This window comes from Lichenostomus cassidix, chromosome 6, assembly GCF_008360975.1.
Source record: "Lichenostomus cassidix isolate B80296 chromosome 6, HeHo_3.0, whole genome shotgun sequence".
Lineage (NCBI taxonomy): Eukaryota > Metazoa > Chordata > Aves > Passeriformes > Meliphagidae > Lichenostomus > Lichenostomus cassidix.
In genome coordinates, this window is record NC_139487.1 from 22,720,448 (window position 1) to 22,736,032 (window position 15,585).

The 15,585-nt window shown below is 36.9% G+C and overlaps 1 protein-coding gene across 4 annotated transcripts in view; it reads right to left on the reverse strand.

Annotated features, from left to right (window-relative positions):
- The window catches only part of DLG5 (discs large MAGUK scaffold protein 5), a 97,173-nt gene that overhangs the window by 56,303 nt on the left and 25,285 nt on the right, over positions 1 to 15,585 (reverse strand). For all 4 annotated transcript variants that reach the window (XM_085064010.1, XM_085064011.1, XM_085064009.1 and 1 more), the window contains exon 2: positions 4,211 to 4,279. In XM_085064010.1, coding sequence (XP_084920136.1) covers positions 4,211 to 4,279 — 69 coding nt within the window. The remainder of the gene's footprint in view (positions 1 to 4,210; positions 4,280 to 15,585) is intronic.

Here is a 15,585-nt window from a genome sequence, read left to right on the forward strand (position 1 = left end):
AAATCATCTAATTAGGAACTCAGTATACTTTCAAAGAATGCAAGAGTATGAAGTGCCTTTCTGTTTAAAATTCATAACCAAAAGTATTATGGAGGATCTTCTCAGAACCACAGCCTGTCGCCTGCATGCAAGCTGCTGTGTTCTTTAAAAAAAATATTTCCTGAAAACAAACAAACAAACCAAAACAAACCCCAAACATCTGTGCATTGAGGAGGGGAGGAAAAACATTTTTAAAGTACTAAAGAAAAACTCTGAAGCTTCATTATGGTCCTAGGATAGGTAAAAAAAAGACATGATTCTAGAAACCATAATCCTGCCGTGGCATCAAATGTCCAATTATTAAGTGCACCATACAAAGTGACACATTTTTCTAAATACTTTTTTATAAAGGAGTCTTGATTCTGTGTTCTATTCCTACCTATTATCGTGTCTGGTCCAGTGGGAGACTAGCCAGGGGCTGTCACATATAGCCGTGTTACTGCTTTCTATCCAATTCCTAAGTGACACTGTTGTTCCGTGCTTGGCACTACAGGCACCGAATCTCCATAAATTATTATTCTGATATCAGAGACACAGGATTGTAGCTCCATTCAGAGAATTTGCTGGGCACAGGGAGTAGGCAGATGAAGGATGTTTTTATTTACACAGAAAAATCTTTGTCATTGGCCAAGAGCAAAGAGAAAGGAAATACAGACAGACACGAGGACAATTTAATGAGGATTTGTTCCTTTGAGGGGACAAAGCTGGGGCTGACAGATAGTGGTGGTATTACAGCACTCTGTATTGTACCTCCTTTGGAAATAAGCTGAATATTTGCTCTCCATACCATCACAACTACCTGTTTTACAGGCACAGCATGAACTTTATTAATACATCAGAGAAAAAAGGAGGCAAGCAAAAGAGAAAAATAGAAAATATTGCCATCTAAATTAATTTTGAATAATGAGGAAAATATACAAGAAAAACCTGCTGTCACTCTGCATTTTTATTTACATACAGATGAAAAAATAGCGCAGCATTTTGTCTCCAAGGCTGCTAACACCTGCTGTTACACAGAGGGGGCAGACTGGCTTCCACTCAACTGCTTATGCTATCACATGCACATGAGGATGGAAATTCATTCTTCTTGCCTCCCTCATGCCCTGCAAGCCCCATATAGGCTGGGAGAGAGAAAAAAAAAGCTTGGATGATAAGACAGTACTCGGAATAGACCAGCCCTAAGCTCATCTCTAAGTCACATTATGCAAATTGCATCACTCCTTGCTCTGCTCTTATAGTGGCATTACTGAAGGCTGAGAGAACCCCAGAATATCCATTTGCTCCCCATAGACATGTTGCTGGATTCATTTAGCTGTGCTGCAGCTCTCCATGCTTGTTGCACACTTGGCTTTCAATGAGAGAACCAGAACTGCAAATATGCCCAAGACTCAGGTACACCATGGGTTTATATAGTGATTAAATTATGTTGTCTGATCTTTCTCTCTTCGTTTCAAAATCCTAAGACCATGCCGTATTTATTGGACTGAGACTGAGCCCGAGCCCACGTTTTCTCAGAACTATCTTTTAACAACAATCCTAGTTCTACTTAAGATTAGTCCTTAGATCAGTCTTTTTCTGGAAAACAAGCTCATTGTTATATACCTTAGTTCATCAATTAACTCAAACCCAGGATAGGTGTAAAATATATAGCAGCATCTCCATTTCACAACTTCTTGACTTACTTTGAAGTATTTCAAAAAAAGATCATTTCATTAAGAATGCTGGCAGCAGAAACCATCTCTAACAATAGCTAGGGTAATTAAGGTTTGGGAGGAAAAGATGAAGCACATGGACACACAAGTCTCTAGTTACATTTATGAACTATGGAGTCTAAAGACAACATATGAAATATTCTATTATCTCTACTAATTAGATGGTGCTAAGATTAACTCTCTGAAGGCTTATCTGGACATAATTAGTGGCCCTAAAACCTTTTGCATTTCCCCTGGAAAGTCAAATGTGCCAATTTTTTTCTGAACTGCTCAACAAACAGAATCAAGGTTTTAATTGAAAACCAGTGTTTTGAACAGGTATAATAACATAGATTCCAGATACTTCCTATGAGGAAGGTCTGTGAGTGGGGAAATAAAAATACTCCTTTATATACATGTGTGTGCACACATAACTATCAATGTCAAACTGAACATACTCAAAGGGTTACATTGTCTCCAAACCATGACCTATTTACCTACCTTTTTATCACTGATGCATTGATTTCATAGGTTAAACTTACCATTACCACGCACAGAATTACCCTTGTGAAAATTATTTTAGTGAATGGGGGGAAGAGGCATGTGAAATTCCTCAAATGCTACAGCACCTCAGTATTTGCTGGGATTCTATTCAAGCAAGTCATATGAAGCCTTAGGGGAGCTGGCAGGCAGGCAGTTTTAGTTATGATAGTTTGTCATTCAATAAATTGGTCAGTATTAGAATAATCTGACTTTGAAGTGACTTGCAAAGATGTCTATTAGTATATATTAGTTATTAAGCAATTTTTCTATTGATAGTGGTTCACAAAAAGTATTGTCTCTTGCACAACAAGATGCAAGGGTGAGAAAATGATTGGAGCAAAAATCATACTCATTAATAACAAGTCTATAATCACATCATAAAATAAATATGCCAGCTTCAAACAAAGAATTCCCCTGGCTATTAATCTATTGAATATTAAATACCTAGCTCACATGAACCATTTAAATAAAACAAAATTATGGAGAATAATAGTTCACAATTTTTGTTTAATAGCAGGGCACTTCATTTTCAAAATTATAAATTTCAAAAATTATAAAATAATTTTGATCATGTATACTCCAAATCATCATTTTGATCAAAATTATAAAATAATTTTGATCATCTATGCTCCAAACCAATTCTGAGGACAGCCTTTTATGTCAAGTGCACAGATCCAAATTCAGTATGAACTTCAGGATCTCAAAATACAAACAAAACATATTTTGAGGGAAGCAATGTAAAGAAAATTAAAAACAAAATTTTAATATTTAAGTGTACCACTTCTTTTTAAAAATGAGGAGCATGGAACTAGACAGGACCACTTGCATTTCTCCTATCTTAGCCACTACTTCATCCAATTATCCCACAAATTTACTCAATTTAATTTTAGAATAACTTCCTTCCTTGGAAGGTGCCTGAATGTGGTTGTCCTAAAAGTTTAGGAACTTTTTTCTTCCTGTTTCCATCCTAGTTTACTCGTAGGAAATTAAATATACCCTTCCTTAAGGTAGTGGCATACAAGTGTGGTCTTGATTAAAATCAAACTAACATGTCACAGCTTCCAGTATTTTCAGTAAATAGTTCATTCAGGCCTAAAAGTCTTGTTCCAGCTTGCTGCAGTTAAAAGTTCAACTCAATGACTGCAGCAGATGCCTACTCACATCCTTAAAAAGACAACCAATTTGCCTGAGGCTGTCAGGGAAGTTGACAGATGCCTGACACAACATTGGAACTTTAAATATGCAAGAGCCTGCATTCCTTATCCAGGACAAATGACTTTTACACGATTTCACAATAGAAGGTATTTCTATAAGTAAAGATGAAGAAACCTGACAGCCAATAGAGCTGTTCCAAGATCATCTCATGGACAAAACATCTCTAATTTTTTTTTTACCTCCAATCTTTCCCAAGAATTTAAAAACAGACAAAAATTTATCAATTAATTGAACACAGGAAAAAAATGCTAAAGCTTGAAGCCACTGTGAAAAAGTTATAAGTCTATGGCCTTGGCTAACATTATTTATAACTTCTATGATGCTTTTGATTCTGACCACAATTTTCACATCTACACAAATACATACATACCCACATACACATGCTTATATATATGTGTACTTTATATGCACAGACTTGTGTAAACACAACGTTGCAATTTTTACATGATTTTACTAAGTAACTCAAAACATAGTTACATCATTTCACATATGTAAATGAAACAGATTTTACTGGCAACAACTGTAGCCAGCCATGAAAAGGCTTAGCTTGCAATGCACAAAAGTATATTTTTTCCGGGTGAAGATGGACAGTTACATCTTACAGTTCAACTTCTTTGATTTTATGACCAGGATCCCTCTACTCTTCCAGAGGCAGCCTTAAAAATTTGTTCTCCCAGTTCCCAAAAGACACACTCGAGTTCTTATATTAATACTTTACTCACCAATGCTGCTTAGAGAACTGCTGCTTTCTGAGTCAGAAGGCATTATAGACAGCACACTGTAAGTAGACCCTAGAATGAGGAAAATAAAGATAGTATTACTTTTTCTGCCCTTTTTCCTCTCTCCAAACAAAGGAATGAATCATTTCTTTGATACTGTAGATGCCAAATAAATTTACTAAAATTACTAAAATAATTTAAATTACGAAATTAGAGAGAACACGCTTCACTGAAACATAAAAATCTCATAGGCAAAGTATAATTTGTAAATGAACATTGCACTCTGCGCTGAGTAGAAAATTTTGGATGACATGGTAAAAATGAGCTCAGCAAAATATTGAATACATTGGTTATTTCAGACACACTGAAAATACAGTTCATGTCTATAGTAGGAAGATTAGGAGTGATACTTGTGACAATAGTGACAATCTATTTTGGTTTCTTACGTCTTTACATGTACCAACTCCTAATTCATTGTGTCAGTGATTTGTATTCTTATCCTCAAACCTCATTCAGACCTATACATTTCATTTAATTTGTAAGTAAAATTTGCTTACACCCATTTGCAACTTTCAGTATCTGGTCTTGAAAGCAAGGACCTTAAAAGCAGCAAGTTTTCTCATGTATTAATAGATCAACAGACAGTGAAGCCTTTCATTTTAGTTATTTTAGAAGTATGCTAAATTTTATTTACCAGAAAAACTAGAAGGACAGATCCTACTTCAAAACATTAACTAAACAGCTCCATCATCCCTCACAGACAGGATAAACCCACCACAGTAAAGACAAGGAATGATTATGTACAAAAGCCATTAAAAATCTAGTCTATTTTCTAAAATTGCCAGGATGCAAGACCTGTCCTCATAACAGCCAAGCTCTAAGACAGTTTCAATACTTGCTATAGTCCCACCTTCTTATATTGCACTAGTTCTTTCTTCCAGTTTCTTTGAAATTAAGAAATAAAAGCCGAGAAGCAGCACTAGTAAGTACATGGAATAGACTGAAGAAAGGATAGGCTAGAAAATAAGAAAGAAATTGGTTTTTGCTCATCTCCTCTGCTTCGTACTAGAGAAAAATCATTACATCTGTAACTACTATGATGTTAGATGAATGAAAGGCAAGATGTGATAAAATAATTGTACTAACACCACAAGCAATAACAGAAAAATTAATTTCAAAAAGCAAAAAAAAAAAATTGAAAAGAAGCAAAAAGAATTGCATCTTGAAGAAGACTGTTTAATTTGACAAATCTCTATGAAAAATTATTTAAAATATATTAGTTATAAATAATTCTATTTGGTTGTAGGGGATGTAATTTTTTTGGTTCGTCCAGATTTTTAAACAAAACCTAATATGAGCATGTCACTGATACACTGTCTGGCTTCAAAAAAAAAATCTGCTGCACATTTTTGCTTCCATTTCAAACATTTTCAAGTAATAATTTAAGCTGTATTCCTATTTAATTACCACTTATTAGAAGTAAAGTAATTCCTGCATTAGTTATATTCAACCTCCTTGTATATTCTAAATTCATATGACTTGAAGTATTTCTTGCAGTCTGAACTTAGACTGATTAGAATCATAAGGAAAGTTGAAAAAAAGCAAATCAATATATTAAACTGAGTAGGACATCTTTACAACAGACAATGTGTACTGAGATTGTATCAAAACTGCGTGGGACTCAGGCACAACAAAATCTTGTGCCAGGAAGTGACACTTTATTATGCTCAGCAATTTAAGGCAAAATTGCCCAGTTCCTGTAAAAGATTACAGAGGAGCTCTACACCTAAATGAACTTGTAGTGATTGTTAGCTGCTTTTAAGAGTGAAGAAATAAAAGACGCAGAATTTCATCATCTTAACTGATCTTCATTTTATTTATCTTCAAGACACACTGATCCTCTCTGTCTCCTTGTCCTGCATTACAACCCAGAAACAGGACTTAAAATGAGTTAAATTCTGCTCTCTGGAACGGACAGAAAGGTTTTGTTAAGCTGACTTCATCAATGGAGAAACATGATTCTCCAAAGCAATGTTCTTAAAACATTAGCTCATATTTGTAAATGCAACATCCAGTATGCATGGCATGTTATCAAGGAAACCTACAATTGTGAAGAGGGGAGGAATCATCTGACCTGCTCACAATTGCTCACTTCCAACAACAATCTAGTAACATTTGTGTGATTTTCATTTGTTTTTAAACTACCCAGGGTACAAGTTCATTATCTGTAACAAGTGTCAGCTTTATCATCAGCAGCCATGTTAACAAGCATCAGAAACAGCAACCAGAGGTCTCTACACAGCTGTCCCAATATTAAAATTCATCTTTAGGCACTGTACTGACACACATCCTTGTATTAAATCCAGGCTAAAGTGGCATTGTACTTGGCATATTCTGCTTGATCAAACTAGCAATATATTATTGGTACCTGCAAATGCTCCAAGAAATATTTCTCTACTTTACAGGATGCTTCCTCACATAAATGAAAACACTCAAAATCATCCCAACAGCAATTCAGATGTGGATTGAAAAAAAAAAAAAAGGAAAAAGGTACAGGCTAGTTTCTACAACCAAAGGCACTAGAACATCCTGTTTATTCATGAGCTACACAACCATGCTATTTTAATAGATTTGTTGTAAAACCACCCTCCCCCAAAATAATTTGCCCTTTTATTTTCTATTCTTAACATTTTCTGTCTATCTTGTCACATTGTACAAAAAAAAGAAAATAAGATCAGAACACTAAACCCCACAAGAAGCCATAAATACTTGCTTAGATTAATGTTGGAAGTTTTACACCTAGGAGTTCACATGCCTTTCACCACACTTTTCCAAATACTTGACTTCAATATTTTTCTGCTAATATTCACCTTGCATACTGAAATCTCCCAATGATAAAACTTGCTACATTTGATTTCAATTCACTGATTTACAACAATTGTTGACAAGTTCCTAAAGTTCAAAATTACAACTTGCAATGACAGGATTCTGAGAAAAAACAGTAGAACCTATACACACTTCAAAAAAAAACCTAACAACCCTACAACTACATCATCAACAACAACAACAAAAAAAACCCAAACAAAACAAATTAAAAAAAAAAAAAACACAAGCAAACCAAAAACCAAATATGTCTTTCACAGATACACATTCACACAGAGAGGGAAAACACCATAACCATCCTGTCTTTACACGGCAGACTTGCTTTCTTTTTTACTCATCCAGACATAAAGCTTTGGATCAGTTCCTGACTGTATTAAACAGCTTTGGCAGAGCACAGAGATTTAGAAACTGCTACAGTATATACTTGAAAATCTTAAGAATCTTATTTCCTTCTCTTTCCAATAACTAGAGCAAGTCAAATTTCTTTAAGTTATTACTGTCTTTACTAATCAGATTACAGGAAGGCCACTTAAGAACTTGCAAATTCAGGAAAGGCACTTGTTGCGTAAGTGTGGAAGCCACCTCCAGGGACAACAGAGAACTGTGTTCCAGTTTGCCTTCATCCTTCACACAACAGACACACAGAAAGAGTGAGACATAGTTTCCTTGCTAAGAAAGATAATGATAGAGAAGGGAGGGAAAAAAAAGGAAAAAACCAGAGAAGAGTTACACATCCTAAGAAGACATCAACTGTCTAAACCAGCAATAACCTCATCAGCAATACCAAATCAAGATTGATAGAATTAAACTATTAACACAAAATTAAAACAGAACATTTGTCTCTTCTGTCTTTCTAACTTCTGAATTGTGAAACACCATGTAACACTGCACATCACCTGTTCTTCACTAAGAGACTAAAAAAAGCCAAGTCAGCTAATCTCCAAGGAAAGCCTCCAAAACAAGCTTGCACTTGGCACCGTCTGTAAGAAAGTAGTACAAAGGATCAAGTATGATATCTTCTAGAATATTATTGAACTACTTGTAAGAAAAAACACAGTACGTTCCAATTAAATGAGTTAAGCTGTCAGTTGTCAGTACCACACAGAAATTTCTCAACCTTGTCCACACAAATACATGTATATCTGCTCACAGCTCTAAAGCATGGTATCCAAGGGGACTGGAGTGGCAAAATAAGGTATAGGGATTCACCTTTACAAAATTCACTGCACATATGCTTTCAATCCACTAATTCTTTTTTCCCCACTCTTATCTATAATGCAACTCAAAGAAGGCTATTTCATCTTCCTAACTTCATTGTATGAACTGAATTGTGTAGGAATAGTTCCTCTCTCAGATGCACTCTCTCAGCACAGGGCCAAAGAGACAAGTATACCAAACCTGCTTCAGTGTGTGAAGAGCAAAGGGTTTATTCAAGGAGCATGAGGTGTTTCACCCCACAAGATGGGGAGTGCTCTGATCTTGGCTGCACAGCTCTTGGTAGGTCATCCATCTTTAAGGATTCCATTTAGATCTGTAGCATGGCCAACTCCCAAATCAAGCATACTTTCTAACTAGGAACACTTAGCCCATTGTAGGACTGAGACCGGAAGGAGCCTTTGCCTGTACAAATTTCTTTTGCTACTTCTCTGTTTAAGGATGATGTTAAATAACCCTCCATGCTCCCCCACTGCAGATTTCCATTGTTAATTAAACTCTGCTCTTCCTCCCACCTCTGTTTCCAGTGCCATGACTGCCAGCTGATTCAATTTATTGCCAGCAAAGGATTTTTTCTGATGGAAATCCAATCACTAGATGGGAGGGCAGCGTGACAAGCATTGCTTTATCCACGTGTCCATGCACCAAACCAAACTGACTTTGGCAGCACTCCTACTTGCTGAGGGGGCCAGTTGTTTGATTACAATTGGAAGTGGTCCAGAATACAATGTTCCCTTTGCCTTTACAACAACAAAACTGCCCAAGGAGCTCAAGACCACATGGATCTGCCATGCTCTGTTCCTGAAGCTATTCTTTCCCTGGCAGCCTATTCTTTCCCAGTCACAAACCACAAGATATGATCATTGCACGCAAGATGTGAGACATTCAGACACTAAATTCTGACCTCATACAAAACCTTCAATTGGGTATTTGCTTCCATCCACATCAAACTTATTTCAGATGTTTCACAGTCATTTACCTTTAGGGATAGGAGTAACTCCAAGAACAAAGGTACAAACTTAGCAGTAAAGGTCAAATAAAAGTAGATGCCATCTTGCCAAAAGTTTGGTACTTCTTCCCTGCCTGCTTTTAAATACGGCTTTGTTACTTATTCTGTATATTTGTTTTTAAGACATCATGAAAACTAAATGAACATGAAATGGCTTCTTAAATAATCAAGCAGCTAAAAAAATAATTTTTTTTTTTTATTTCCCAAATAGTTCAGTCTATAACAGTTTCACAGAAATGGTGAGGGTCAAAAAGTTTGTTTTCCTTTTCAATAGGAAAATCTTTTTATAGCAACCTATTAATGAAATATTTAGATATGAACATTAAAAATGCAGCTTGGGAAAACATAGATGCTTTATTGCTTAAGTTAATCTTGAATCCAAAGTGATTAAGAATATACTCATGTTAAGGATGGAACACCTCACACATGAAAAAGGACTTGGCCACCTTTCTCTGAAATATTTAGTAAAAATGAACCTAAAGCCAGATTTAAGTACTAATTATGATTTGATATGACAATTTCTGTTCAGGTTTAGATGCAAAAAATTAAGTAACCTGCCAGAGGCCAGAGACATCAGTAAAGAAGCCCTGAATTCAGTTCCTAGCTGTCAGTCACTACAGCATCTGATGTCGAGCTGTTAAAAACAACACTGGAAAAATACCTGTACAATTCCTATTTTCTTAGCATCATCTGAACAAGAGAAATATTTATTTTTATAGGCACACACAGCAAAGGCAGAGAAAATAATAACTGATTATGGATTCTTCAACCTCAGTATTTAGTACAGATGGGAAAAATTGACATGTGAAATCAAGTCTTAGTAAAAATGGAGTGCAAGTAGATAAAACATGGAGTGCAGGTAGATAAAAGTTGTCCCATATTTCAGCTCATGTGGATTACACAGGGTTATACAGGTTATTATCAATGCAGCAGTGCCGTCTTCTGTTTTAAAACACGATGTGCCATTACAGCTATCTTATCAAACAACTACAGATATTTTTATTAATAATTTTTCACATAGATGCTTTAAGAATTCCCATTGACATATTCCTCGGAACCCATTCTCCTTCACTGGTAAAAAGCCAAAGATATCTATTTTTACTTCCTTCTAGGTTTTAGGAACATTATAGTTGTTTGCTGGATTATGTACGATAAGCAAAAGATGAAAAATAAAGAAAAAAAATTATAAAATCTAAGAAAAATTTCTTTTTGGGACAAGCTTCCTACAGTCTCAAACACTGTTTCTCTTAGAGTAATCTCCCTTACCTAGATTACTCATTAAATTATATGTATTTCATCAAATAATTATATCATCAGGTAATATGAATGGCAAAATAAAATTTAAGAACTAGCATTATTAAGTCTGCAAGTAAGTGCTATATTTAAACTTTAAATTTTGGAAATAAATCAAAGTAACAACCTAATTATGTTTTTTAATAGGTCATGCCATTAAAAAAAAATACAAAAAAACCCCAAACAAAAAAAAAACCAACAAAAAACCAAAACAAACAACAAAACAAAAATCAACCAAACAACAACGAAAAACCAAACAAAATGGAACAAAAAAAAAAAGAAAAAACAAAACCAAACAAAAATTCAAACAAACAAACAAAAGAACAAAAAAACCAAAACCACACCCCCCAAAAAACCGTGTCAGGCATTCTCATTTAAAAGACTAGAAACCTACTAGGGAACAAGGGAAGCAAGCACTAATTTCTCAAAATTAGCCTCTTATCCCATACAGTCCTTTGAATATTTCACTCCATCTCGCAACTGGGTATTTGCCCTGCAAAAGCAGCTGGGAGCACACCTGGAACTGCAGGTGACAAGAGCATCCACCACATGCTTAACCTGAGCATTTTGCTAACAATTCAAACTTTGTCTATGATAAATAAGCACTGTGGTTCAAACTGGTTTTTTAGGACAAGTCATCAAGAACAAACAGGTACTTACACCCATCCATAAATGTAGTCTAAATATAAGAACTGATCTACTTCAATGATAATGGTACAGTTAAAGTCACATTGCTTTTCTGCTCTGCAGAGACTTCCAAAGAAGGACAAAGGGGTTTAACAGAGTTCTAGCTCACTCCTGTACAGCATGAGAATTACACAAGGAGGAAGGCACCTCAATGCAAACATCACCACAATCACACCAAGGCCTTGTGCTATTTACAGATCACGGAAGTAGAAGGGCCAGCCCTTTGTGATCCCAAGCAGAGCAGTAACAAAGTCCAAAAGCTTTTTTACCCTCTCCTGATACAATCTACCTTTTCTCAATTCACCTGGGTACAGTTTAATCTTATAAAGCTATCTATCTTCTCTGAATATCCTGACTTCTACAACTCTAGCATTGACATAGGCCAAACTTCTTTTTCTAGCAAGAAACAGAACAAAGTAGTTAGAATGCTCTTCTCAGAATGCAGTGCAGCAGCCTGTTACTATTGAGGCACTAAACCAGCAACTGACTGGAGAAGTTACTTACACAATACTTCCCCATATGAGCCTGTTGTTTCTAGTCTGAAATCCCCATTTTGCTACAACTTACAAAGCAGCTCACATCTACTGCTCTCAGGACTGCTGGAGAAATATCAACACAACTAGTCAAATCCAGACTATGTGGAAGTCACTACTGAACATGCCTCCTTTGAAATTACAGCCGTATTGGGAGATTTGACTTTTCCAAACCTCGTATCTCTCAAAAAAGTGGTTCATGTTACTTGGTATGAAGCCTGGCATAATGCTCAAGAGACTTCCTTGCCACCTTGAAAGGAGAGATACGCTCCCCAACCAAGCCCTAAAAAAATGAAGTCTCCTTATATTGCTCCTCATAGCATGCTTCAATATTCAACCCTCACACAGCAAAAAACAAAGGGAAAAAAACGTCCCAAGATGGTTTCATTAAGGTATGTTACAAAAGGGTTTTAAACTCAACTTTGCTGTGCTGTTACAATGGAAAAAACTGTACACACTTTCATACAGAAGAGAACTTGTATTCAGGCTTCTTCTGTCTCTGTTTACAGCAATTGTTACTCAAAATGCTAAGAGAAAAGATATATGTAAGCTAAATAATTTAATTTAAATCTTCTTGTTGCCTTGGCAAGTTAATTTTCTTCCCCAACACTCTACTTTATTTAAGATAGCTAAAGTAAGGAAGAAAAAAAAAATACAGCTTTTTTTCCTCCCAGTGCTGTAGATCAGGAAATCCTGCTGCCAGCAGTAACTCGATTTTAAATGCATATATATTTATTTTGTAGGCATAGAGTACAAGACTGTGCTCAGTAAAAGAAATATAAGTCCCTGTTACCTACAGACTTCAGGCCCAAGTCCTCTCAGGACATCTCCAGTTACAGGAAGGTTGTCAGAACTTTGTGAATGCTACTTGCACATACCAAGTGCCACTGCCAAAGGAAATGGCCAAGTGACCGAGACCCCTCTCTAAACCCAGACACATTGGAGCAATCATTCTGTGTGCATCTACACAGGATCTTTCCAGAGATGTATCAATTTTCACAAAGGCAATAGCATAACCAGACAACTCTTGCAAGTTCCAAGCACTGCTATGACTCCAGAAGAAGGGGTGGAGAAAGTAACAGTATCAATTAAGAACATATTTGATCCACAGACATTAGTTTTCAGAAGATGAACACACAGATATAACACAGAAAGCGCACCTACACTCTTATTCAAACAACACAATTAAATGTGTCCTTAAGTGCTCTGCTGTACTGAGTGATTAGTAAAGGAGTCTATTACCTATGAACTATTTACAAAAATAGTTTGTTGTAGAAATCCCCAGGTGTGAACTTCATGCCTCTTCTGGTTACAGCTGCACCACCCACAAGAACTTTTCATCCCTCACCGGAGGTAACCTTGAGCTGTGATGAGGCAGGATCAGCCTGATACCCTCCTCCATTGGCTCAGGCACCACCAGGCTGTGTGTGAGCAGACCTCTCCCTGGCACACACCCGGAAATACACAGAAAAACACTGCTTAACCTTCCTAAAGGTAAAAACAACACATGTAACTAAATAGAACAAAAAGCCATCTTCCCCCAAGTACCAGGGTGCTCATGCATACAAATGCTCACTCTACCTGAGAGCTAAGAGCTGAGAATGCTGAAAAAAAGGAACTCATCTAGAAGCAATCATGGCACGAATTTCTGCTTTTTGCCTCTTCTCTGCAGGACATGAGTGCTGCTCCTTTCCCTTCTCTCTCAGTCATGGCAGGACAAGGAGGAGACAGTTCTCAGCCTCTGCTGTGGCTTGATAGAGGGGGGAGGCAGACACACAGTGCTTTGCAATGTTGAAGGAGTTTTCTAGACATCAATATTCCTAGTGGCTTCTTCTTCTGGCTTCATTTTTTGCATAAGTCCTTAATGACAAGACCCTATTTGGAGACTAAATCCATATGAGTGTCTAGAGAGGATTTTTCCTACATAGCAAGGTTATCAACATGCTAGATGGGCCTTTTAGCTTTTTTGCAATTATTTTTTTGAGAGAAAGCAACTCTAAGTGCTGCCAGTCTAGCAAGTCACTGAGTGGCTAATGACTTAGGACCTTTTAAACCAACAGGTCTGGGTGACCAAGCAAGCAGTTGCAGTGATCTTACAAGGAATAGGTGAGAACCTGAGGTCCTAGTGACAAGCAGGTAGATTTTACTAAGGGGAGGATCTTTAGAACCCAAATATTCATCAGAAGAGCAGCTGCAAGGGCAGGGGGTAGGGAAAGGGCACTGCCTGTGATACAGGCAGCAAAATGCTATTCACTCTATCAGTTCTGGGAAAAGTTCTAAAGCTTACTGCACTGGCAGCGTACCCACAGAAGCCTGAAATCACACTCTGACCACAAAGCAGTAGCATTAGGATTACATGACAGCACATATTGAGCTTAGTGGAGTGCAGCTGACTTCCTTGGAGTCTGTGGAAGAACACAGGCTAAAAAGTCAGTAAATGCACTTGGTGTCCAACATGCTACTCCAAATAAAAATATAATGCCCTAGTCCACTAAGACAGTGACAGGAGAGAATAAGAAAGAAAGAAAACAAGACTACAACACAGCAGTAGAACATGGTATTTTTGATTGCAGAAGTCAGGGCTGCTGAGGGAAGAGAGTGGCCTCCCACAAAAGTGACAAAGATAATAAACAAGTCAAGACTTGTCCTGACTGGGAAGTCACCTGCCTGTCAGAGAGATCTGGTTTCTCCTTAACCATTTCTGATCTACATTTCGGAGCAGAGGAGCAAATGAAGATGCTGCCTCCCCATCAGCACCACTTGTCAGGCACTAAGGTTGAGTGAGGACAGTTTTAACACTCAGGTTCACCTACTGATGCCAGCACAAATGTGCCCTAAATAAACATGCCAGGTGGTTGGGCATAGCAGACTGCAACACTTTGCAACCTCTTCATTTAACCATATAAACATCTACATTTCGCTGATTTCACATCAGCAACAGAAGAGGCAGTAAAACTTGTGCCTCCAAAGGCAGCCTTGAACAGGCTTTACTGTGCAGGTTTAAAGGCAGGCTTGGACACCTCTCCTCTTCCTTAAACCAGAACACTGGCTTTCTTTACATCTTTTTACTTCAACAGGTTCTGTAGATATTGGGGATTTTCCTAAAGGAGATGATGTCAATAAAACAAGCTCCCACCAAGTGTTACATTTTAATTCCCATTTCAACAATAGCTAAGAGAGTAGTGAGGTCAAGGGTGTGCAGAGGACAGAAAAAACATGAGGAGAATGGTAGTGAGTTTAAAAAAAAAAAAAGAAGGTAAACATTCATTGCATCCATTGTTTTCCTCACACATCCACACAGTTTTCAGCATGAAACACTGGCATACAGTTAAACACTGATTAAACCATAATCAAAGCATGCAAGTCCTATAAACTAAGAAAAGGTTTCCCCCTAAATAAAACCCACCAAAAACCTGAAGATGAATTACAATGCTACTGCACCTATAACCACCAAATACTTGAAAGACATTACAATGAAGACAAAATTCAACTACTCTGTAACATGAAAAACTGCTTAGGAAATGACAATGAGGACACAGGTTGAGAAGGATCAGTGTTTACTACAGGATTAACATCTCCCCTGTCATGAATTACAGCCATCTTTCATACTGCAACTCCTCTCTCCAAGACATTTGCACCACTTTTTTCTTTATTCTCAAATAGTACTGCATCATCTGCCGTTGTTACAGAATTACTCTTATTCTACATTGTCACTAGATAAGTCAATATTCAAGATAATTAAATTACAAACAAATAGG